The sequence below is a fragment of the Kalmanozyma brasiliensis genome (assembly GCF_000497045.1).
Source record: "Kalmanozyma brasiliensis GHG001 unplaced genomic scaffold PSEUBRA_SCAF3, whole genome shotgun sequence".
Lineage (NCBI taxonomy): Eukaryota > Fungi > Basidiomycota > Ustilaginomycetes > Ustilaginales > Kalmanozyma > Kalmanozyma brasiliensis.
The window spans coordinates 979,735-1,003,536 of record NW_015961970.1 but is presented as its reverse complement, the minus strand read 5'-3'; the positions used below and the strand labels follow the sequence as shown (position 1 = coordinate 1,003,536).

Here is a 23,802-nt window from a genome sequence, read left to right as displayed (position 1 = left end):
AGAGAGAGAGAGAGAGAGAGAGAGAGAGAGAGCGGAGAGCAAAGCCGAGGCGACTGACGACAAAGAATGCGATATGCGTGGCTGCGTCGTCGGCTCGGAGACCAGTCCTCGGTGGCTGCAATTCCAGACCCGTTTCAAGGCACTTTACCACAGCTTTCCTCTGTTCACGTCTTAATTTCTCTGGACCTCAACGCCGAGGCTCATCCCCTTTGCAGATCAGCGTGGGAAAGCGGGAGAGCAACTCCAGCCGCTGTAGAAGATGTTCACCTGTCTCGATGCTGTGAAGACTTGACAGGTGCAAGGCTGCAATGCACCATCAATTGCCGCCCTATGCTTGGACGCGGCTACGGTCGCGGGATTGAGAGCGATGGGATGGCGACTGTGCTGCAGCATCGCCATGCAACAAGAGGCTTGCATTTGTCATGTTCGGACCTGTATGCAGTCTGCCTGCCTGCCTCTGCGCGGCTGTCGCTGCTCATCGTTGGCGTTGGTGAAGAAGCCTGCCGCATCCCTGCTAGCTGCCTCACGTAGTCCAGAGCCTGATCACCCGCTCAAGGATCTTTCGAGCGCAGAGACGACAACGAGAAGCTGGCTATGCATCCTCGAAGTGTGACAGAGCGACGAACTGCAATCACTTGAGGAGAAAGGCTCGCCGAGCAGGAGACAGATAGGCAGTAAGGAGAGGATAGGCTTCTATCATGAAACTTTGCCACGGAGCCTGAGCAGGCCGAAGCTGTTCGCCTTTTCCCTCCCTCACGTCGATTTGGCGGCTGACAAGTCAGAGACTGAAATTCAGCGTTGATTCTGCCTCTGTCACGCGTTTCAAAAATTGACTTTTGTCCGCTGCAGCTGCCTCTGCTCTTCTGCTCCTGCGCTCTCATCGTCTGCCCGCTGCCATCTGCCCATTCAACCTCAGAGACCCACCAATCCACTCCTCCTTCATCTTCCTGATCACCGTCTCCCCGTTTGTCCATAGCCGACACGATCGCTTTTGCCTTCGACTTGTGACCACCATCTTGGATCGCGGACGAGCATCATCCAACTCGGAACAGACCACCACCACCACCACTACCGACACGCGACTCAGCTTTTCGCATTTCCCGGCACGCGCCTACCCATCCTTTGTTCAACAGCATTCATCCACGCGTTTCATCACACTAGACGGGCTGCTACCACTACAGTCACTCACGCTTCAACTCCAGCACGACACGGCCACCCTTAGGCCCGTCGCGCTCGAACGTAGCCTTCCACAATGACCACGCCATCCAATTCACGTTCGTTTGGCTCGTCCACCTCCAACTACCCTCCAGCATCCTCTTCCTCGGACTACTCGCCCACTTCGACCAGCACTCCTTTTGCGACTCCTGCTACTCGTGCCACTAGCATCGCTCCCAGCACCTTCTCGCGTTCCGGCCCAGGCAACCGACGCGCCAAGTTCGCCATGCTCTCTAGCAACGCTGCCGACAATTCGCCCCTCCAGGCCATTCACGCCAGTCCTACTCCCACCGGCTCTCGCTCTGCCACGCCCGCCAGCATGGACGATCACACGGCAGCGTCGTCTGTCAAGGACGAGGGCGAAGGTGCTAGCTCGTTCGCGTCTTCCTCTACCACGACTCTCAACGCGCGTGCCTCTGTCAAGCCTGGGGTCCGAGCTCGACTTGCAGCTTCGACGACAGCCTCCACTCCCGGCTCCAAATTGACTCCCTCTTCCTCGTCGGCTTCGAAGCTCGGTGCCACTGCTGCTGCCACTGCACCAAGCTCGGAAATGTCCAAAGACGCCGAAGACTTCTTCGCCAGGGCTCAGGCAATGGGTCTTCGTCTCACCAGGGAAGACTACGAGAGGACCAAGGCGGGCGTCGCGGCTTTCCTCAAGGCGGAACGACGACCTTTCACGCCGACGGCCACTGCTACTACTGCTTCCTCCTCCACCACTTCTTCCAAGGCTACGGATGTCAAGCCCTCGTCAAGCAGTCAGACTGCACAGGGGCCTACCAAAACGACCGCTTCGAGCGACTCCTCCGTCGATGCTGCCAAGACGAACGAGCTTAAGGCAGGACCTTCGCAGCCTCGTCTCTCTGTTCCGTCGCCCATGACGCGTCCAGGTGGCGCTACGTGGTCTCGCAACACCAGCAGTCCCGGTCTGTCGTTCTTCACCGCCGTCATCGAGCCTCAAGACTCTCCTGGGTCGCCCAAGATTCACCCTAGCCTCGACCAGATCGGCAACGCCGAAGAGCGCCGTCGCCTCAAGCTCAAGAAGCTCAAGCTGCGTCAGCGACGTGAACGTGAGCGTGCTCTCTCCAGTGCCAACGCCGCATCCAGTTCCAGCAAGGTTTCGCAACACCTTCTCGCAACGCCCAACTCCACCGCCGCACCGTTCTCTCCAGCTTCCAGCTCTGCTTTCCGCACTCCCCCGGCCAGAACGGACGCGAGCAAGGCCGGCAGCAGCAGCGCCAAGTCAGCCACACGCGTCGGCCTCGGTCTTGATCTCAACGGAAGCGATTCCACCTCAAGTCCGGACCCGGTCACCCCGCCTGAGGCGCTCTCGAGTGCGTTCTCAAGCCGCAGCTCCCGCATTCGCTCCGTCTCCTTCGAAGCCTCGCCCGTTATTCGTGTCAGCGATGAAGTACGCGAATGCGACTCGCTCGAAGAGCTCAGTCGTCGCGCTTGGGTCAGCCCCCGAGGCACTTTGCGTCTGCTCAAATCGCCCGTCGAGCACGACGCCGTCTTTTGCAGCCCTCCCGTCGATGTCGATGATGCCGTCGCATGCTTTGCCATCCCTGACGCGCGTTCGCCCGCAATTGGCGGCCTCGCCGCGGACGGATGGGGCGCCGTCCACCGAAGAGCCATTTCGGAAAGCTCGACTGGTACCGCCGCCCCTGCCAACCTCGAAGGCCTGGACGCCAAGATGAGCGGCCTCAGCTTCCTCGACAGGATCATGTCCAAGCAGACCAGCCCAAGGCGCCTCTACAAGGCCGAGAAGCTCAGGCAAAGGGAGGCAGCCGAGCGCAAGATCGTCGAAGAGCAGGTCCAGGCAGAGTTGGCCGTCCAGCAGATGGCCGAGGCGGCTGCTCGCGCCGAGTACGAGCAGGAGGAAGCCGTCAAGGCGGCTGCCGCAGCCGATGCGATCAAGGCCGCCAATCCGGACTATGCTTCGCTCGTCCTCAGCACGCCCAATGGTGGCAACAAGACGCGCAAGGCGCCTGACTCCGTAGTCCGCGCGACTCCCGTCGAATCGTCCTCGTCTCGTGCGTTGCGCTGGACGACGATCGGCGGCAGCCCCAGCAACTTGCACATGCGCATGACCACGCGCGAGCATTACGACTTTACCATGCACGGCATCTCGCCTAGCCAGCCCGGCTACGACTCGCTCGACTCGCTCTGCAACATCCACTCGACGCCCGGTCCCATCACCTTCCACGCTTGGGATGCTGAGCCGTTGACCAGCTTGCGAAAGGGCACCGACGCCAACCGCTCCAGCTTGCGAGGCAGCTCGGCCTTCACTCCTGCGAGCCACTTCCTCCTGGGCGCAGACGAGCATCGACCCGAGCTGATCGGTGTTAGTCCTTCGGTTGCCAGCTTCTTTCACGCCAGGCAAGCCAGCGCCCAGGGATCCGCCAACTCTTCGCTCATGCGCTCCTCGTCGCAGGGCGCCGTTGTCATGTCTCCGCTCTCCGGCCGCCTCGTCTCTGGCGTCGCCAGTCGAATCAGCGATCTTGATTTTGAAGCCGACGACGAGATCAACATGCACCACGACGACGCGACCGCTGCGGGCAAGCCGTCCGGCTTCAATGCGAAACGCGGATTGCTCTTCTCTGCGCCTGGCGGCACTGCCCTCGATCCTCCTCCAGCGTCGCTCGCTGAAGCCCTCCACCTCGACGAGGGGGCCAGCAAGACGTTTGCAATGTCCACCTCGTCGCCCATGCGTCTCAGTCGCTCTCTTCGGGCAGGCACGGCAGGCGATCAGATGATCGGTGGCAAGCTGCCCTTCGCCAGTCCTCGCAGCGCCATCACTCGCTCCGAGTCGACGACGGCTGTCGAGACCCGCCACGGCCGTCAACCAAGTGGCAACATTCGGGACTTTTTGGGCAATGCCACTCGGCACAAACGAGGGCTTTCGCGCAAGATCGACACCATCAGCCCCGCCGACGTCTTTGGCTCCAGTCTGCCACGCACCGCGTCCGCTCCCAGCTTCGAGACAAGGTTGCCTCTGCCCGAGCCGAGCAAGGGAGTCCGCGACGCAGTCAACGGACCTCAGGCCGATCTGCAGGACGCGAGCGATCATGCGACACACGCCCGCAACAAGAAGGCAAAGAAGGCCGCAGAGGTGCGCCGCGTCCAGAGCGACTCGCCGCCCTCTCCCAGCAAGCAGCTCGCGCAAGCAGAGCAAGTCGTGCTCATGCAACCTCCCGTTGAGCTGACTAGCGTCGGTGTCCACCTGATGCACCGAGCAGGCAGTGCCGAGCCGGCCATGAGCTCGTTCGCCAATGGTGCTAAAGCGCCTGCCGCTATCGTTGACGCCGAGGTCAAGGGCGCATCGCAATCGGCGTCGGCGAAAAAGACGAAAAAGACAAAGTCAGCCGGTGGCTCGGCTCCTGCCTCCGCGGCTGCCAAGGTGATCGACCTGCCTTGCCAGGACTTCGAGCGCATGGCCAAGGCCAATCCCTCGTTCCAGAACGGCGACGAGATTGGCTGGGACCAGCCGGACGGCAGTCGCCTGGTCAAGCTTGTCTCGGAGGAGCTCAAGGCGGCCCTGGATGCTGGCACATTGCTCGAGGAGCCGCCTGCACGCTACTACCTGCTCCCGCCCGGCTTCGGTCAGTCGAAAGCCAAGCCGAGCTCAGTCTCGTACGCCGGTCTCATTGGCCAGGCCATCAAGTCATCGTCGGACATGCGCCTCTCGCTGTCGGAGGTATACGACTGGATCAGCTCCACATACCCCTTCTTTGAGAAGGGCGACCGCGGATGGCAGAACTCGATCCGTCACAACCTCAGTTTGAACAAGAGCTTTGTCAAGATTGAGCGCGAGGCCAACATGCCTGGTAAGGGAGGCTGGTGGGGCATCAAGCCTGGCCACGAAGACCGATTCCAGAACGGCCTGTACAATGCCGTGCCGCAAAAGTTCGAAGCCGCCAAAGCGCGACAGCAGCAGCAGCAGCAAAATCAGGCCAACAAGATGGCCAGCTCTCCCGAAGCTGTCGAGAGTGAACTGGTCGTGTCGGACGCCGCTGTCGCCCTGCCATGCTCGCAGAGCAGCGAGAGCGTGGACGGCAGCGCCAAGAAGCGCAGCAAGGCCAAGCGCAAAAAGGTGCAGATGGACGACGCTGTCGAGAGCGGCGACGAGTCCGACAAGGAGAGCAGCCGGCCTTCGTCCTCCAAGAAGGTCAAAGCACAAGCACACGTGATGATGGCCGACCGTCTGCCTCTCCTCGAGACGCAGCCGCAGAACGGCATGTCGCTCGGAGGAGGTCCGATGGCCATCAATGGCCTCGACTCGATCACGCCGGTGCGCCCTCACCTTGGCTCGTCGATCTACGGCAGCAGCATTGCCGGCAGCAGCTACAGCAAGCCGATTCCTGGTCTGATCGACAGCGCGAGCAGTCCGCCCAGCAGCCCCATGACGCTGATGCCGCCGCCCTCGTTGCAGGCAACGGCCAACCACAGCGCGAGGAAGCGCAAGATGGCAGGGCAGGGGAACGGCCAGCTGAGCTACGGGCCAGGCTTCTCGCCTTCGCTGTATGCCATGCGCGGCGGGGGACTGGGTGGTGCCTTCGCCTTCCCGAGCGGCATGGAAACCGACACGTCGCGTGGCTCGCCTCTGCGCCGTCAGACTAAAGGGGAGAACGCGCCCAACAACTCGTCAGTCACTTCTCCCAAGCGACTGTGGTCGATCAGCTCGCCCATGTCATCGATGCGCGGACACAAGGGCCACATGGACGACGGGATGCGATCGCCTACCTCGACTGCCCGCGTGGCCGCAGCCTTGGCTCGCTCGCCCATTCGAAGCTCTCCGCTGCGAAGCGGTGCAGCGGGCATGCTCTCTCCCAACTCGAGCGCCAGCCTGCAGATGCAGCTCGCTATGGGCGGTGGCGCCGGGCAGATGGGCTTCAACGGCGCTGGCTTCGGTGCCGGGCTCGGGATGGGATCCGGCCTGACACCTGGCCGTACGCCTGGCTCACTTCGCTTCTCGAGCGGAATGTCGCCCGGTCGACGTGGGTTTGCGAGCAACGGACCGATCATGGGCATGAGCCTCGCGGGCGCTGCTCCGCAGACGATGCAGCAGCAGGGATGGTACCTCGATGATCCCTTCGAGATGCAGGCCAACTTGCAGCATCAGCATCAGCACCAGCAGATGGTGCACCACCACCAGATCCACCCGCAGTCGGGACACGGTAGTATGGACTCGCACTACTCTGGATTTGGCAGCATCGGCGATGGGATCACCACCTCGCCATTGCGTCAGGCATGGAACAGCATCCAGGCCGCTGGCGGCATTCAGGCTTTCACTGGCAGCCACGGCTTTTCGCAGGCCGGACAGTGAGCAAGTACGCCGCGATGGCAGTCTTTCCTCACTCTTTTGTTTCTCAGCATCCGCGTCACGGTCACTCGACCTCTCGGCCCCACCAGCATCTGTATGATACCAACGTGTTCCCGTCTACTTGTCGCCTCTTCTGCTCTGTTCGCTTTTCATACTGTATTTCTAGGATCAAGACTGGCAATTGTCATGCATTCTCGAGCTCTCTCAGGTGTTGCTTCCCGTGTTGATACGAAGTTCAGACGGCTGAGACGTCGGTCCTACGAGCACTGAGACCTAGTTGGGAAAGCGAGCGGGCCCGCACAATCGGACGTCGAGCATTGAGGACCCTGAAGGCCGGTGGATGAGGCAGAGGCAAGCGCGGCTGTCGCGGCTATGCTTCTCGGTTGAATTCCTGGCGAATTTCGATGAGGGCTCGTTTGAGCTGCAGAGTCGCGCCGCCGGATGATGCGTTTTGCAGCTCGCTCTCTGGGCTGTAGAGATGTCACAGCCCAGAGAGCCCATAGAAGTAAGGGTTCAAGGCGCCACTTGGCCCACCTCGGCACAACTTCCCACAGTCATCCTTTACCGGATGTTGCTCTCCCTCGTCACTTGACATCGCTCGAACAATGTATTGCCTCCGCAACTGATAAGCAGCTCGCCTCTGTTCTGTGACTGTCTCTTGTCCTCCTCTTGCCAACATCACAGCCAAGTCAAGTCCTCACACCGCTATCTTGCTCAGTCGAGGGCCAGTTCAGCCAAGCTTATCCACGGCGAAACCCTCCTCCTCCCTGATATCACATTGGACATTCAGCAGCCAGGCAGCAGCCATCATGCGGGCCGTGCTCTCGTCTCAGCCTATAAAGAGCGTCTTGGCCAGGGGCCCGCTCGCCGCCTCTTCCTCTGCTCTTGCCTGTTCCTCCCGCCGCAACCTCACCTCCACCGTATACCGTACACAAGCATTCCGTCCCACCATGCCAGCTGCTGATTCCGACGCTGCCGCCTTCGGCGAGACCCACATCACCAAGGGCATCGGTCGCCTTTCCAAACACGTCTTCGAGGATGGCAAGGGCACCTGGATCACCACCGACAAGGGTGTCAAGCTGCTCGACATGACCGCCGGCATCGGCGTCTGCAACCTGGGCCACTGCCATCCCAAGGTCACCGAGGCTGCTGCCAAGCAGTGCGGCAAGATCACCCACGCTCAGGTCAACATCGGCTTCTCAGCAACGCAGATTGAGCTCATCAGGAACCTCCTCCCCATCCTGCCACACCCTTCGCTCGACACCCTCTTCTTCTGGAACTCGGGCGCCGAGGCCGTCGAAGCTGCCGTCAAGCTCGCTCGTGCTGCGACCAAGAAGCAGAACATCATCGTCATGCAGGGCTCGTACCACGGTCGCACTGCTGCCACCGCCGCTTTGACACGTTCCAAGACCATTTACGGTGAAGGCCATGGTCCCCTCATGCCAGGCGTCTTTGCTACCTCTTTCCCCTTCTACGCGCACTTTGGCCTGCCCGTCGAAACAGACGTGGAAGAGCTGGTGAGGCAGTCGCTCCACCAAGTGCGCCTGACACTTCAGCAGCAGACGGCTCCCTCGGACACCGCTGCCATTCTCATCGAGCCCGTCATCGGCGAAGGCGGCTACGTGCCCGCTCCTGCCTCCTTCCTGCACGGCTTGAGGGAAATCTGCGACGAGAACAACCTCTTGCTCATCTGTGACGAGGTGCAGTCTGGCTTCGGCCGAACAGGCACCATGTTCGCCGTCGAGGAGTCGGGCGTGCGTCCCGACGTTCTCATCTTTGCCAAGGGCATCGCCAACGGCTTCCCACTCTCGGGCATTGCTTCCACCAACGAGCTCATGTCGCGTCAGAAGCCAGGCTCGATGGGCGGCACCTACGCCGGAAACGCCGTCTCGTGCGCCGCCGCCTCTGCAGTCATCCAGGCCTTCAATGACGAGAACATCCTCGACAATGTCGCCAAACGATCCGACCAGCTTGTCTCGTTTCTCACCTCGCTCAAAAACGACTCGAAGTACGGTCACCTGATCGAGGACATCCGTGGACGGGGCCTGATGATCGGCGTTCAATTCGCTAACACCCCCACGAATGCAGCCAGCCAAAACACATCGGCGGCAGCAGCGAGCGGAAAGAAGGTGGAACAGATCGCACCAAAGGTGGTAGCAGAGTGCTTGAAGCGCGACATGCTGCTGCTGAGCACGTCGGTGTTTGACGTGCTCAGGTTCATCCCGCCACTCAACATCAGCGAGGACGAGCTGAGCCAGGCGTGCGCCATCTTCAAGGACGCTTTTGAGGCGGCGGTGAAGGAGCTTGGTCATTGAAAGAGGGGCGTTGGTTGTGGGATATGTCCAGGGTTTTGCAATGCAATGTTTCGATGACTGATGTGTGACTTGTGTAGAGTACAATGTGAGGTTGACGTTGTGACTGGTGAGCAGCGCCCTCAGCCGACAACATCGAGCATCTCCTTGACGGTCAGAATCTTCTCTCTGATCTTGCCCAGCTTCTGGCCTCTCCTCTTCTCCTCCTCGTCGATGCGTCTCCAGCCATCAAACCCGACGACCTTCCTCGTCCCTTCCCTGTGCAGCTTCTCCAACAGATCTCCTTCCACTTCTCGCCCACCCTCCGCAGCGCTGTGCAGATCGTCCAAGATGAGGTCTGCGACAGAGTAGGCGTCCATCATAGTGGTGGCGATGACGCCGGTGGGACCTCTCGCGAGCCAGCCGCTCACATATGCGCCCGGAATCGGGGCCGAGGTGATTGGATCGAGTACGCGACCTGCTTGGTTGGGAACGATCTTGCGTCTGGCATCGAAGGGCAGTGCCACCAGCCGGCCCTCTCTCACCACCTCCGACTGTGAAGATGACGAGGAGGAGGCCAGGGGCTCGCTCTGATAGCCTACACTGGACACAACCATGTCCGTGTCTGTGATGACAGTTTGGCCGGTAGCAGCCGGGACGCTGTCCGTGGACCCAGCGCTCCATGCGGCTTTGCGCGGATCCGTCGCGTCCAGACTCTTCGCCGTCGGCCGCCCACTCTGCAGGGTCGTCCGGTTCCATTCCACCTGCCCTACTGCCTTACTATTGCCTTTCGGAAGGAATCTCGCCGGGGAGTGGAAGAAGTTCAATCCCCACTGCTTGACCCCTTCGCCACCTGGCTTGGTCTTGCTTCCCTTGGCAAGCAGACTGAGAAGTCGCTTCTTGACGCGCACTTCCGATGCGATCTCCTGCGCCCTTGCCGGATCAGCTGCTTCGCTCTTTGCCAGCGTCTCGAGCTGGGCCAAGGCGGAATCGAGCAGTTCTGCAGGCGGTGGTCGCAACGCGATCCCCTCGAGACTGAGCATCTCCCTCACCTCCTTGTTCGTAAACGCCAACTGGGCCGGTCCACGTCGGGCGAACACATCCACCTCGTTGACCTTGCACCGCCCCAACTCCGCCAGTACAGGTTCGGGCACGTCTGTCTCCTCCAACGCCGCCAGCCCGGGCGCTTTGTTGGATGTGACGCGCGGGGAGGATTCGAGGAAGGGCGTGGAGCATCGCAGGACGATGCGCGCTACGTCCAGCGCGACGTTGCCCGCTCCGATCACGGTCAGATGGTGCGTGTTCGAGAGGTCGAATTTGGACGAGGACGAGTGGGAGGACGGGTGGCCGTTGTACCAATTGACGAACTGGAGGGCGGAGTAGATGTTGTCCAGCTCGACCTCGCCGGGTATGCCGAGGCTGCGACCTGTCGATGCGCCGTAGGAGAAGAGGATGTGGGTGTAGTAGCGTGATAGCTCCTCGAGCGGCACTTCGACTGCCTCACCAGCTGCGCTGCTGGATGAGGAGCCGGAGTGGACGACGTTGGCATTCCCCGCAAAACGCAACCGCGGATCCTGGGAGACAGCGGCAAACTTGTTCTCGACATTCTTGACGTCTGGGTGGTCGGGTGCTACGCCATAGCGTACCAGACCGTGGGGTACAGGGAGACGGTCAAAGATGTCGATGCGGAGCTGTTGCGAGGGGATGCGGGAGAGGAGTCGAGAGGCAGCGTAGAAGCCCGATGGTCCCGCGCCGATGATTGCGATGCGCGCCTTGTGTGGTAGCCCCGAGGAAGAGGTGCTGGACTCGGCCGCGGATCGTAGCAGCGGAGTGAAGCGCATGTTGCGCGAATGCCAAGGGTGTCGCTGGGATGATGAAAGTGGAAGGTTTAGTGAGAAGAAGTGACTCCATAAAGTGCAAGTCGGCTTTACCGCGGAGCTGCCAAGCTTGGCGAGGAAGCTTTGGATCTGGCATGGATCGGGCAGAATCAAGCGATTTACCGGTGAGTTTGACAGCTGTGTGACGTCGAGAGCAAACAGAGGGAAGAGCAGCAACGCACGCACGTTCCGCCTTTTCTTCAAGAGCGCCGTCTTGTGGAGGCAAAACCAAGCATGAAAAAGAGACTCTTGCTCGCTTGCCTTTCACGCTGCACCTCGACTCCATCCCTCCATCCATCCGGCTCGCTGCGTCTATCGTTACGACCGCCATCCCGCTGTCATCAAGGTTCTTGTAGAAGCTGTCGCCGCCCTCTAGCAGGAAGAGCAAGCCAACCATGCTAGACTACATCCCCAAATCGCGGGTCAACAACCTGCACCTCTACAAGTACAGCGGAACCGACAAGTCGCTCGTCTCCAAGTACATCCTCGGTCCCTACTGGAACTGGCTTGTCGAGCTCTTTCCCAAATCGGTCGCGCCCAACACCATCACTCTGTCCGGTCTATTGCTCGTATTCATCAACTTTGCAACGCTCGCCTATGTCGACCCGGGTCTCGAATGCGCTACGCAGCTCAAGCTTTCGTCCACCGCACACACTCTGGCGCTCAACAAAGCATTCCCCTCCGATGCGTCGCTGCTACCTGTTCACCCGCTCTTTTCCAACTTTGGCATCCCCGGTGCTGCGGCCAAGATCGATTTCGCCCCCCGCTCAGACACGGCGGGTCGATGTCTCCCACCATGGGTCTTCTACACCTGGGCCCTCTGCCTGTTCGCATACCAGAGCCTCGATGCCATTGACGGCAAGCAAGCGCGTCGAACCGGCATGGCCGGTCCCCTCGGTGAGATGTTCGACCACGGCTGCGATGCCATCAACACCACGCTCGAATGTGTGCTCTGCTGTGTAGCGCTCAATTTGGGTCGCTCAGTCTGGGCGCCCGCCTCGCTCGTTGCCACCCTCGCCAATTTCTATTTGACGACGTGGGAGGAGTTTCACACGGGTACGCTGTTCTTGTCCGCCTTCAGTGGACCGGTGGAGGGCATTCTGATGATCGTGGGTATCTATGCGGTGACTGGGTTGGTGGGCGGACCGCTGTTCTGGGATCGAGGCATACTCAATGTGACTGGTCTCGCAAAGATCGATGCGGTAAAGGACAATTTGGGACGATTCAATCTGCCGTTGAACGACGCGTTCTTGGCCTTCGCCTGCGTAGGGTTGCTATTCAACATCGCCGGGTCGTACTCGAACGTCGTTGCTGCACGCAAGTCGCGCAACCAGTCCACATTGACCCCGCTCCTGGGGTTGACGCCGTTGATCGCCCAAATCACCGCCAACATCTTCTGGATCCGCGCCAACCGCTCGTTCATCCTCGCCGATCCCCGTGCACTGCTGCCCTTCCTCTCGTACTGGGGCATCACCTTCGCCTACAACGTAGGCCTGCTCATCGTCGCCCACGTCACCAAGGCGCCCTTTCCCTATTGGAACATCGGCATTCTCTGGTCCGTGGTGTTCGCTATCGATGCAAACCTGCCAACGAGCTACCTCCAGACGGATCCCGAGACCCAGCTCAAGGTCATTTACGCTAGTTTGGCGTTTGCGGCAGTGCTGTACGTGCATTTTTGTCATAATGTGATTACGACGATCACGGAGGAGTTGGGCATGGCGTGCTTCGTCGTTAGACCGCCGACCAAGTTGAAGCCGCCCAAGAAGAGGCAGTAGGCGGTTGAAAAGGGAAGGAAAAGGGAAGGGCTCTGGGGCGGGATCGAGGCGGAAGGGAAGAAGTGCTCGGTCTGAATGTGGTTCTCGGAGACGAACCAGCGTAGATCGTGAGGACGAAGACGAAGTCCTCTTTCAAAAACTTTCACATTTCTCTGTTCACCGACCTGTCAAGCATAAGACCGGCGATGAAACTGGCCAAAGCGGCAAAGATTGTTCATGGCAAAAGCGAAATGACTGTCTCTTGGAATCACAACTGCTCCGTCTGCTTATCAGACGGTCAAACCGACAGCGACCAGTGCGACCAATCCCAGCAACCCTGTTGCACGCCTTGCTCCATTCACCGCGCCATTCGTGCTAGCCATATCGCTACTCGTATTGGCATCTCCCGTTCCACCGTTGGTTCCATTCCCACCCGTGTACGCCGGCTCGCGCTGCACCGTTCCGTTGCTCCTCACAAACTCGGGCACGCCGATCGCTGGCGAATAACTCCAGCTCGGCTGGGTCGTGTTGGTCACGCCGTCCCAGCACCATTTTTCCAAACACTGCGTGCACACCTCTGGCACCGTCGTTGCACTCCGTTCGAACCCGCGCTGCAACAACGCACACCCAAGACACGTCGGCCAGGTGCTATCGGCTCCACCGAGAGAGGCAACATCCACACTGTTATCAATGACCCCTTGGGCCTGGGCGGAGGAGTAATCGAGCTTAAACGTCGACGTGTTCGCCAGATAGCTGTAGGGGTAGCTGGGCAGATACACGATGAGTGGCGTCTTGGTCCCATTAAAGCTGCTACCTGCATTGGTGGCCTCGGAAGCATTGCACCCGTAAAACACCGGTCGAGTGTTCAACCCCCTATTGATGACCGTGTTGGTATCGGGGATTTTGGGAAAGGCGTACTGCGCATACGCCGGGTCGGTCGCGCGAAGCGAGGTCTGATAGATCGCACTGGCATTGGGCCAACTCGAGACGTCGGCGGACGAGTCGATGGCGATGATGGCATCCAACCCACGGGCGGGCTCGACAAGCGTCCACAGCGGAATGTTCTCGTTGTCCAACCCGCCATCGACAAGCGTAATGTTGCGCAGATCGGAGATTTCGGAAGTGTAGCCGAAAAAGGGGTTGGGAACGGAAGAGACATCGTTCTGATCGTCCGACACGGCTTGTGCGATCTGTCGCAGCGCAGAGACGATGATGCTATCGGACGAAGTGGTGAGAAGGGAGAGGTAGAGACCGGAGAAGAGGGTGGCACTGGTACCCGTGACCCAGGCAACCGTCTCGTAACCCCCCACGCACTCTCCGTTGGGAAGCACGCTGGTGCCATTGTTGAGCGAGGAACCGAGGATGTCGATGGGGATGAACGCAGAGACGTTCGGATTCCACGTCCCAAACTCGTACGGATTGAACTCCCAAATGGTGGTATTCCTCGGAATGATCAACTCGCCTGGCTCGCGCTCATCCGCAATGATGATCGGATACGGCATGCTGGCATCGGTAAAACTCGACGTGTTGCGCACATCCGACCATTCGATGGAAAACTTGTTGCCGATTCGACTGCCATTGAGGATCTTGTCGGCGATGCTCAAGCCGAAGTAGTCGGTCAAGCTCGTTTGGTAGCCCTCATGCCTCTTTCCGGCGACGGCGGCGACGATGCTGGCGTAGAAGCCGACCTTGCCGTCGGCGGGGACGACGAGGTTTGAACGGAGGTTCCAGACGGTATCTTTGAGCGATTGGGTGGTTGGCCAGTCGTTCATGGCGAGCGAGGCTGTGGCCCACGATCCACCGGAGAGACCAGCGACGTATTCGGCCAACTGCAGCAGTCCACCTGTTCCGCGGGTGTTGGCGGTAGCGTTTCGCCCGTCAAAGCCCTGAAGCGTTCCGGTGCCGACCAGCATAGCGCGCAAGCCGCCGCCGCTCAGCGCGAATCCGAGGCGCGGCAAGCGCGACGTGTCACTGGTGTAGTTCGACACCCCTCCCGGCAGCGCGCTGTCGAGCTTCGCAGAGTCGCGCAGCCATGTCGCCCAGTCGGACTGAGTCCCGCTCCGTCGGCGAGATATATACTCGCTCTCGCCGGTAGACAGCTGCTTCGTGCCAGCGGGGCGGATGAAGCCGACAGTTTGCTCCGCGGTGCGGTTGGGACAGGGCATGTTGGCCGGTGAAAAGGAGCCCGAGGGACTAGCTCGACGGGCGAGCTGCTGTTTGTGCGACTCATAGGCGGTTCGAAGTGCGAGGATCTGCGAGGCGAACTCGACCTTTTCGGAGTGGGAGAGCATGCTGATGCGGTCGATTTCTTCCGCTGTAAGCACGGAAGGAATGGTGGGGTGGGCGAGCGTGCTGGAGAGCAGGCTCAGCGCCAGGCTGACCAGGCTGAGGGAGAGGAGCTTCATCGTTGCCCTGTCTCGTGGCTTGTTGTGGTGGAGACGGTCAAGTGCGACGAGATGGAGGGAAGGGGCAAGGGAAATGGGCTTCTTATACAAGTTGCATCTGAGACATCGAAAGGGTAGCCGTCATGAAGCGCCAGTAAAATTGCACCTCTCCGCGGCTTTCACTTCATTCGCACGCTGAGGCTTCGCTTCGATTGTGCCGATGCATAAGCACAATAGACCCTGTCATACCGACGATTGTTCTTGGCGCGAGAACACTCCCGGAGATGTTTTGCCGACACAGCCGTGCATGACAGCGATTGTGACCTCGAGGTCCGAGCTGATCGGCACGAATCACACGACCATGACCTGCTTCCAGCTGAGCTTGCTCATCACCGCTTGCCCCGAGAGGTACTCGCGACAGCCCACCGGGTTTGCTGTCACGAGTGGGTTCCTTCGACGCCATGCAGGTCAAGCTCGGATTCTGCACACCGAACTCTCGGTGCAGCACAACCGGCCGCGATCCGAGCTTTCATCCTGCTCGCCGCTGTACATTCTTTGGTTCGATGTCTCTGATGTCCGTCGGAAATGGCCTATAGAAGCGGCTCAAGGCGGTTCTCGGTGTCACTGTTCCGTCTTTGCCTCTTCCATGGAGGCATCGTTTCGTCTTTGCTTTTTTGGCACTCTCCGAAGGTGTCAAAACCGTAAAGCCACCGGAAAAAAGCAGCCGCGGCAAGCGCGGTGAGATGAGGTCACTCCACCGTCGCCGATTTTGGCGAGTCTCAAGAATGTTAGACTCAGGATGTCATCAAACGAAGCGAAATCTCGCGGAACCGATCAAAAAGGTCGAGAGAGAAAGAGCCATGTGGGCCTTTGGCTCGATCTAGACTGCTCATGTGCCGCGCACGGGCACCAATTGCCCAGCACAGCCAGAAAGACCCGCACACACCACCCAGTGCACTCCACACACACACGAGCACGCTCCTCTCCATCCGTTCTTCTCATCTTCACCGACCTTTCATCGTCGTCCGTCACTTATCGCCTTCGATCCTGTCACGAAGAGATCGAGCTCATACACGGCATCGCACACGCACCTTACGACCGGTGCACAGCTGGTTTCTCTTCCATCCGCACCTTCGACTACAGGGCCGTCAAAGCAACCGCTTACTTCGCATCGATTCAATCAGCACTGGAGCCAGCTCCCATTCACCTCCTACCCTCATCGACCTCCCTCGTGAGAACACTCGATCGCCCACCATGTCGCGCTCCAACGTCATCGTCCTGGACAATGGTACCGGCTACACCAAGATGGGATTCGCAGGCAACTCGGACCCATCCTTTGTCTTCCCGACCGCCATCGCGACCCGCACCACCTCCGCTGGCTCCTCTGCCGGGGCCGGTTCCCGCCCCTCAGTCCCCAGCAAACCGGGCGGACTCTCCTCCTCCTCCTCCCTCGCCTCAAAACGCGGCATCGAGGACCTCGACTTCTTCATCGGCGACGAAGCCTACGCCAACGCTAAAACCTACCAAGTCGACCAACCCATCCGTCACGGCCTGATCGAGAACTGGGACCACATGGAACGTTTCTGGGAACAGTGCATCTTCAAGTACCTTCGTGCCGAACCCGAGGATCACTACTTTATGCTCACCGAACCGCCGCTCAACCCGCCGGAGAACCGCGAGAACACGGCCGAGATCATGTTCGAGAGCTTCAACATCAAGGGGTTGTACATTGCGGTGCAGGCGGTGTTGGCGCTGGCGGCGAGCTGGACGAGCAACAAGGTGACGGATCGCACGTTGACCGGTACGGTGATTGACAGTGGTGATGGTGTGACGCACGTGATCCCGGTTGCCGAGGGATACGTCATTGGGTCTGCGATCAAGCACATCCCTATCGCGGGTAGGGACATTACGTACTTCGTTCAGCAGCTTCTTCGCGAGCGAGGGGAGGCGGCCAACATCCCTCCCGAGGACTCTCGCCGCGTCGCCGAGAAGATCAAGGAAGACTACTCGTACGTCTGCCAGGACATTGTCCGCGAATTCCGACGCTACGACGAGGATCCGTACAAGTACTTCGAACGCTTCGAGGGCGAACACACCGTTACGGGACGCAAGTACTCCGTCGATGTCGGCTACGAACGCTTCCTAGCCCCGGAAATCTTCTTCAACCCCGAAATTGCTAGCAGCGACTTCCTCACGCCTCTCCCCGAAGTGGTCGACGGCGTCATCCAGCAGAGCCCCATCGACGTTCGACGTGGTCTGTACAAGAACATTGTCCTCTCCGGTGGCAGCACCATGTTCCAACATTTTGGTCAGAGACTCAAGAAGGACCTGAGGGCGATTGTCGACCAGCGTCTCGCAGCGAGCGAAACCGCCAGTGGAAGCCTCATGCGCTCCAGTGGGTTGGAGGTCAATGTGATCAGCCACAAGATGCAGCGCTACGCCGTGTGGTACGGTGGAAGTCTGCTGGGTAGTCTGCCAGACTTTTATAGTTACTGCTACAACAAGCAGGATTATGAGGAGCACGGTCCGTCGATCGTGCGCAAGTTTAGCGTGTTTGGCAGTGTTTGATGTGCAATGACAAGTTGTTCCCATTGGATTTGTTCGGTGTGAGATGGGAAATGTATAGAACTCAGGCAGGCTTCCTCTGGAATACTTGATCAGGACCATTGGCAACGGTGATTGATCCCACTATCTCCGGCAAGGTTGTGAGCCAATCCAGATTGGAGCGAAGACGACAAGGCAGACGCGGCGATTGGGGCTGCTGATGCGGCCCAGAAGGCGAAGGAAGCTGCTAAAAATGCAGCCGTCGAGATTTCCCGCGACGAGGATGGCGATGCTGTGCTCCCAGCCAACGGCGGCAAGTGGGTCAAGGTCGACGTATGACATTTACTGACAACTGTACCGCAAGAAGATCCGTCTTGACAAATTACGACTAGGTCTTCGACCAAGATCAACGGGGAAGAACACAACCCTCCGCACTTTTGTCTGCCCTTGGTGGGAGCACCCTGACCACGTCATCAATCACGATGACGGCAACAAGCTCAACAACCCGATGCGGCCAAGAACGCGCAAGACCAGCAGAGGCGTGCATGATACACGCCATCGTTCGACCCAAAGAAGCGTCGCCATCATGTCATCGATAATGATGACCACAATCAGCTCGACAAGATGGGGTTGCGACTCGGTCACAGCCGCTGTTCAACAGATCAAAAGGCAGCATCCCATTGCAGATCTCATTCCCAGACGCGAATACATCCACTCCGATCGCCCGCCACGACACATCTGAACGGCGCCTCGATGACGACGACATCGGTGACGGCGTCCTTGTGCGCCTTAGCCATGCCGGCGTACAGCGCGGACTGATTTGCCAACAACGGACTCTTGAGCCGGACCCCCTCTGCGTCGTCGGTCATGATGTGCACCACTCGCACCGGGGTGCCTGCAACAGTGGAGAATTCGGAGCGCGGTTCCGTCGCGGTCTGTGCGGAACGGGTGCGAGGGGCAATGCCAAAGACGAGCGATCTGTCCGGTTTGCCCAGGTCCCAGAAGCGGAGGCGGGCGTCGGAGCCGGAGGTGAGCATCCAGCCGGCGGGTCCGGTGGCGTGTTGCGCGGTGGAAGAGGGACGATCGAGAGCGCCGACATCGAGCCAGCCCGCTTCGCCGTCTGCTTGCGCCGCTTCGGTGCCCTTGCCAGACGAAGGGGAGGAGCTGGAATAGCCCTCGAGACTGACGAATAGGGCTTTGACCGCGGAGCTCGGCCCCGTCGAGGCCGGAGGGGTGAATGGGTCGATATTCGCCGTCGTCGGCCGCTGCTGCTGGAGAAGCTTCTCAATCGCCGCAGCTGCGCCGGTCAGCATCGATTCCCCCTCCTTGGACGTCTCCTCGACGATCTGCCTCAACCTCGTCCCCCTCTCCACCTGCGCCACCGTCGCCCCATCCTGCGTCTCAAACGTCTCCACCCTCGTCCCGCGATCGATATCCCATGTCTCCACCACCACCTCTGGCACGCCCGCCTTTTCACATGCCACCATCACCCACCTCCCCCGTCCCTTGGACGGGTGTACAGCGATACTGTTGACCCTGCACAGCCCGCCCACCTCCCCATCGCCCGCCCGCCACGCCCGCAACCGCAACCCGAACCGCAAATCCCACAGAACCACAACACCAGTCAACGTGCCCACCAGTAACCACGTCTTCTTCCGATCCACGCAGAGACACGTGATCGCTCCGTACTCGACCGGGTTGCGCAGCGTCTGGAGCACCTGCATCGTCCTCATATCCAACACCGTGAGTCGACTCAGCGTCGTGCCCAGAATCAGCTGGTTCGAGGTGTCCGTGTTGCACTGGGCCAAGCACGTTGCATACTCGTCCGGCGTGCTGAGCTGGAAGTTGCTCACCAACTTGGGACGCCCATACCGCGGAACGGAGGAGGATTGGACCAGATCGATGCGCCACACGTGCAAACTGCCGTCGGTCGCCGTGGACGCGACGCAGTGACTCCCCTCGATCGCAATGACGTCCGTGATCGCGCCCTTCTGCGCGGAGTAGGTGGCGCGCGATTTGGACGTCACGTTCTTCTCCAGCCGAGCAGTGTCCCAGACTTTCAACGTGCCGTCGGTCGAGCCGGAGACAAAGTATGTATGGTCCGGGGAGAGAGCAAGACATGTGATGGCAGACGTGTGCTCGGTGAAGTACGCGATGAGTCGGCCTTCGGGTCGACGTTTGGAGGTCGAATTGGGTGCGCGCGGGAGCGTGGTGCGAGTGTGGGCGGTGGGTGGCTTCCGACGCGCAACACCGGCGTGGATCTTTGGTCCGAGTTCTGCGCGATCCCGGAACGAGTCGAGGTAGACCGCTTCGAGATGCGCGCGGATGTACGGGTCGTGGCCGTCGTAGGTAGAGGTGAAGCTGGTGCCTGTGCCGTCGGCGGGTGTGGGTTTGGAAGGGTCGCCACCGGCACCGCCTTGACCTCGCACTGTTGAGGCGCGTGACCCAGAGGGGGTTGGCTTGGCCGAGCCCTGCGCTGCCGCTGCGCGAGCGCGGGCTGAGGTCTCTGTCATTGTACCTGTCGCTGTGAGAGTAGTGGAAGCGACAGCCGCGCTCGCTTTTCCGACTCCGAGCCTCGTCTGCGTCTGATGAGACAGTGGACCGGGAGCGTTGGACGCGGCGATGCCGCTGTGCTTGCCCTGTGCGTGCTCCTCTGCAAGGCTCGAGAGCCGCGACGAGAAGGTAGATGGCTGAGTGTCCGCGGTGGTGCCCGCATTGACTCGTCGTCTGAGCTCGGCGATCGGACTGGTATAAGAGCTTTCACTCGAGGTGCGATGGCCCAACAGCCTTCGCTTGGCCACTTGAGCAGAGAAGGAGGCATCGTCCTGCGACCGAAACGTACCCGTGTACGTGCTTGCATTTTCCGATGCAGCGTTGGCCGCTCGCTGCTCGACCTTGGTGCTGAAGAAGATCGTCTGCGGCGTGATGCCGTCCAGCGACTGCGGCTCAAGGACCGCCTTCGGATGCGTGCGCCCTTCATCATTGGCATTGCCGCCACTACTTGCCCCGGGAACGTCCCACTCCATCTGTCCAGAGTTGCCCTTCGATCCCTGCTTTGACAGCCGTCGAATGATGCTGCGAAGGGCAACGAGCTTAATTTCGTCCTCGTCCTCCATTCCCATGCTCCGCAGTCGGTCGCGGAACCGATCGTCCTCTTCGGTGCGGCCTCGCGGTGGCGCGATCAAGCCACGCCCGCTCTTGCCCAGCAACAACCCGACTCCTTCGGTGGCGAGGCCATTCTTGAGCCCCGCTTTGTCCTTGTCTTCCGCTTGACTCTTCCAGAATGCGGAGTTGGATGCTTTGGAAGCCCAGCCGAGTGCAGCGGAATAGACGGATCTTGTGAGGGGCGTCTTTGCCATATCGAGCAGCGCCGTCTCTGTCAGATCCTGCACGTCAGCCCGCAACAACGGCCGCAAGGAAGGATACAATACCGCCCACACATCGACATCGTCCAACCTCTCCGCAGCTGCTGCGATCAACCCCGCGCTCGCCTGTCGTAGCCACAGGTTCGGATGGCACAGAAACCCGATGGTCGTCTCCATGAGCGTCAGCATGCGGCTGCGATCGAGTAAGCTTCGCTCGGTCATGGTGCGCAGCCCGTTGAGCACGCGATAGACGACGTTCTCCTCCTGGTCCGACAGCGCCTGCGTCATGAGCGGCAGGATGTACTCTTCCAAACTGCTATTCCCGGAGACTTCGGCGACGTCAACGATGATGTCGAAAAACGCCTCGCGTAGCAGCCAGTTGCGGTCGTTGAGGTAGGTGATCATGTGACTGAGCATCACGTCGTTGGTCTTGGCCATGCCGAAGAAGCGGCACAGGGGAGCGATGGTCGATAAAAGCGCACGTTTGACCGATGCAGATGGGTCTGTGAGGAGCGTCACGATGATGTCCTGGAGTAGGGACTGAAAGGTGCGAAGCTGCTCGTCGTAGTTCGACTCGCTTGGCTGGTCCTCGAGGAAGCCGCCATTGAGGTCTTGCTCGACCGCAAAGAGGCCCTCGGCCCGCATGGCTTGTGACATCTGTAGGAAGCGCTCTGCTGTTTCTGCGAGGGGGACGATGGAAGCGGCGAAGGTGCAGCGGACCGGCGTCGACGAATCGAGCCCGAGCTGCTTGATGTTGGGCACGATGTATTCGGTGAAGATGGACGCGTTGGAGGGGGTGACGATGCGGACCAGCATCAGCACCTGCACGCAGCTGCGGATCGCTGCCATCCTCACCTGCGAGGAGGGATCGTCGAAGAGCGTTATGACGAAGGGCAGTACCCGGTCCAGTTTGGTCTCGTCCGTGAGCCAGCGGGTGGAGAGATGGATAAGTAGCTCCAGCGCGTGACACTTGGATGAAGGTCGGACGCAGTTGCGCAGGTTGGCGAGGATGACGGACAGGACGAGCTGGGCGGTGCCATCGACCTCGGCCCCGCCAGCCTCGAGCTCTGCCCTTTGCGATGGCAAGCCCGGGATGCAGAGTTGGACTGGGAAGACGTCATCCAGTCCATCTGCGGTAGAGCGCTCGTGTTCCGCGATCTCGCCCGCTGATGGCTGCTGGAAGCTCGACTGGAAAGCAAAGCGGCCGAGCACACGGTTGGAGCGTGCCGATGCGCCGCCTGCGCCTGTCCCCGTCGAAGGCGTGTTGGCACTGCTGCGATCGATCGGCTCGTCCAAGAAGTGGATAATGTCGGACCACTCCTCGTACAGCTTCTCGATACGTTCGTCGCTCTCCGCTCGCTGTGCCTGTCGACCTGCTGCTTCCGATCGCATTGAGGCCGCTGTGACTGATGCCTGAGATCCACTTGCTACGCTCTCCACTGAAGAAGTACCTGCCGTTGCGTTTCTCCCACCGACGCCGTCAGGGCTTGTGCGCTGTAGCTCGACCAGATAGCCATGGAGAAAGTCAGGGATCGTAGACGGGAAAACACTGCCACGACCGTCCTTGAGGTACTCTTCGAATGTCTTTCGCTCCTTCGGATCCAGCGCGATCATGCTTCGGACGAGATCTCGCACTGCATCGTCGGGGATACCGGCGAGCATCGCGTCCACGTCGAACATCCCCTCACGGTACTTGAAGAGCTGGCTAAGCGTGAAGGTGGGTGCGCCCTCTCGCCAGAGTTCGGCGATGACGCATCCGAGCGAGAAGACGTCCATTGCTTGGGTGACTTTGCCGCTCTGCCTGCCGAGACCGAGCAGGTCCGTTTCGAGCCCGCCGAGACGGTCGAGCGCGTCGGCATCGTTCGGATCTAACCTCGTTGCTGCAGGAGCGTACTTGGAGCCTGCCTCGTAAAACCGTTCGGGTGCGAGATAGCATGTCCGCCGCCCGGAGGTGTCGAAGAAGAAGCTGAAGTCGGACGGGTCATCTAGTGGCAAGAAGGTGGGTTTGAAAGACGAGGCAAAGTCGGTGACATAGATCATGAGCGATGTGGTCACGAGGATGTTTTCGCACTTGAGGTCGCCGTGCGCGATGCCGCGGTCGTGTGCGTCGCGCATGGCATGCAGCAATTGATACGTGATCCACCTCTTTTCCACCGCGCTGAGGAAAGGTCTCGTGCTGATCCGATCGTATAGATTGCTGTGCAGCCACTGACGAATGAGGTAGCCGGCGCGCTCGGTCTCGACCACCTTTTGGTAGGTGAGGACGTTGGGCACATCGGCCAGCGCCTCACGCTCGATGCGGATGTGCTTGACCAGGCTCTTGAGGCTCATGGAGGGATCCGGCTTGACGAAAGTTTTGACTACAATGGGACCGAACTTGTGCCTTGCACGGACAGCGCGGAGGAAGCGCGAGTTGCCAATGCCCTTATCGTACTGGATGTCGTTGCCGACTTCGGCGACCAGGTTGCCGATGCCCGCCATCCTGGCGTTCGCGTTGGAGTGTGTATTGCCCATCTTGGACAATAAAGGGTATGAAGCGCCTGTCTCCGGTCAAGAGATGAAGGTGAGAGGGGGCGCCTCCTTCTGATCACCTGGTGTGTCGGACTCGCAGGTATCGCACTGCTGCTGGTGATGCAGTCTCAGATCATGGGCGTGAGAAGATCATGCTGCAGTTGTAACGAGTCGACGAGCTGGTGGTGGAGAAAGACGTCAAGGCCGACAGCGAAAGTCGTTATCGCTTCTAGACCCCTCTGCCATTTGACGGCAGCTCGAGGAATCAGGGACAAGGCGAAGATGAAGATGGAAGATGGAGGTTGATAGACAGGATGAAAGCATCAAAAGCCAGCAGCTTGACCAAATTCAGGGTCCTCGGTTGGCGCGTGCATGTGTTCTGTTTGTGCGGCGCTGTTGCCTGTGTTGCTCTCTTCCAGGGTGGAGGCCATCGTGCTCAGCCAACACCTCAGCCCAAATCGTTCGGGACAGCACCTTTCTCATACTGCGCTTCCCAACATCACGGACGTTTCATGTTCTCGCATACGGACCTCAGAGCGGT

The 23,802-nt window shown here is 59.9% G+C and overlaps 7 protein-coding genes across 7 annotated transcripts; 4 read left to right on the top strand and 3 right to left on the bottom strand.

Moving 5' to 3' along the window:
- Nucleotides 1-1,252: 1,252 nt before the first annotated feature.
- Nucleotides 1,253-6,538, top strand: PSEUBRA_004242 (Transcription factor, fork head; the record flags this gene model as incomplete). The annotated part of the gene is made up of 1 exon (XM_016437808.1): nucleotides 1,253-6,538. One exon carries the CDS (start codon nucleotides 1,253-1,255, stop codon nucleotides 6,536-6,538), a length of 5,286 nt encoding a protein of 1,761 aa, XP_016291340.1.
- An 806-nt stretch (nucleotides 6,539-7,344) lies between these two features.
- On the top strand, nucleotides 7,345-8,850 carry PSEUBRA_004241 (Aminotransferase class-III; the record flags this gene model as incomplete). Its single annotated transcript, XM_016437806.1, has 1 exon — nucleotides 7,345-8,850. One exon carries the CDS (start codon nucleotides 7,345-7,347, stop codon nucleotides 8,848-8,850), a length of 1,506 nt encoding a protein of 501 aa, XP_016291339.1.
- Nucleotides 8,851-8,969: 119 nt separating this feature from the next.
- On the bottom strand, nucleotides 8,970-10,667 carry PSEUBRA_004240 (NAD(P)-binding domain protein; the record flags this gene model as incomplete). Its single annotated transcript, XM_016437795.1, has 1 exon — nucleotides 8,970-10,667. The coding sequence occupies one exon, from the start codon at nucleotides 10,665-10,667 to the stop codon at nucleotides 8,970-8,972; it is 1,698 nt and encodes a 565-aa protein (XP_016291338.1).
- A 431-nt stretch (nucleotides 10,668-11,098) lies between these two features.
- On the top strand, nucleotides 11,099-12,478 carry PSEUBRA_004239 (CDP-alcohol phosphatidyltransferase; the record flags this gene model as incomplete). The annotated part of the gene is made up of 1 exon (XM_016437810.1): nucleotides 11,099-12,478. One exon carries the CDS (start codon nucleotides 11,099-11,101, stop codon nucleotides 12,476-12,478), a length of 1,380 nt encoding a protein of 459 aa, XP_016291337.1.
- A 269-nt stretch (nucleotides 12,479-12,747) lies between these two features.
- On the bottom strand, nucleotides 12,748-14,862 carry PSEUBRA_004238 (Lysophospholipase, catalytic domain protein; the record flags this gene model as incomplete). Its single annotated transcript, XM_016437796.1, has 1 exon — nucleotides 12,748-14,862. One exon carries the CDS (start codon nucleotides 14,860-14,862, stop codon nucleotides 12,748-12,750), a length of 2,115 nt encoding a protein of 704 aa, XP_016291336.1.
- Nucleotides 14,863-16,095: 1,233 nt separating this feature from the next.
- On the top strand, nucleotides 16,096-17,409 carry PSEUBRA_004237 (Actin-related protein; the record flags this gene model as incomplete). Its single annotated transcript, XM_016437786.1, has 1 exon — nucleotides 16,096-17,409. One exon carries the CDS (start codon nucleotides 16,096-16,098, stop codon nucleotides 17,407-17,409), a length of 1,314 nt encoding a protein of 437 aa, XP_016291335.1.
- A 665-nt stretch (nucleotides 17,410-18,074) lies between these two features.
- On the bottom strand, nucleotides 18,075-23,264 carry PSEUBRA_004236 (WD40 repeat; the record flags this gene model as incomplete). Its single annotated transcript, XM_016437771.2, has 1 exon — nucleotides 18,075-23,264. One exon carries the CDS (start codon nucleotides 23,262-23,264, stop codon nucleotides 18,075-18,077), a length of 5,190 nt encoding a protein of 1,729 aa, XP_016291334.2.
- Between the last annotated feature and the right edge of the window lie 538 nt (nucleotides 23,265-23,802).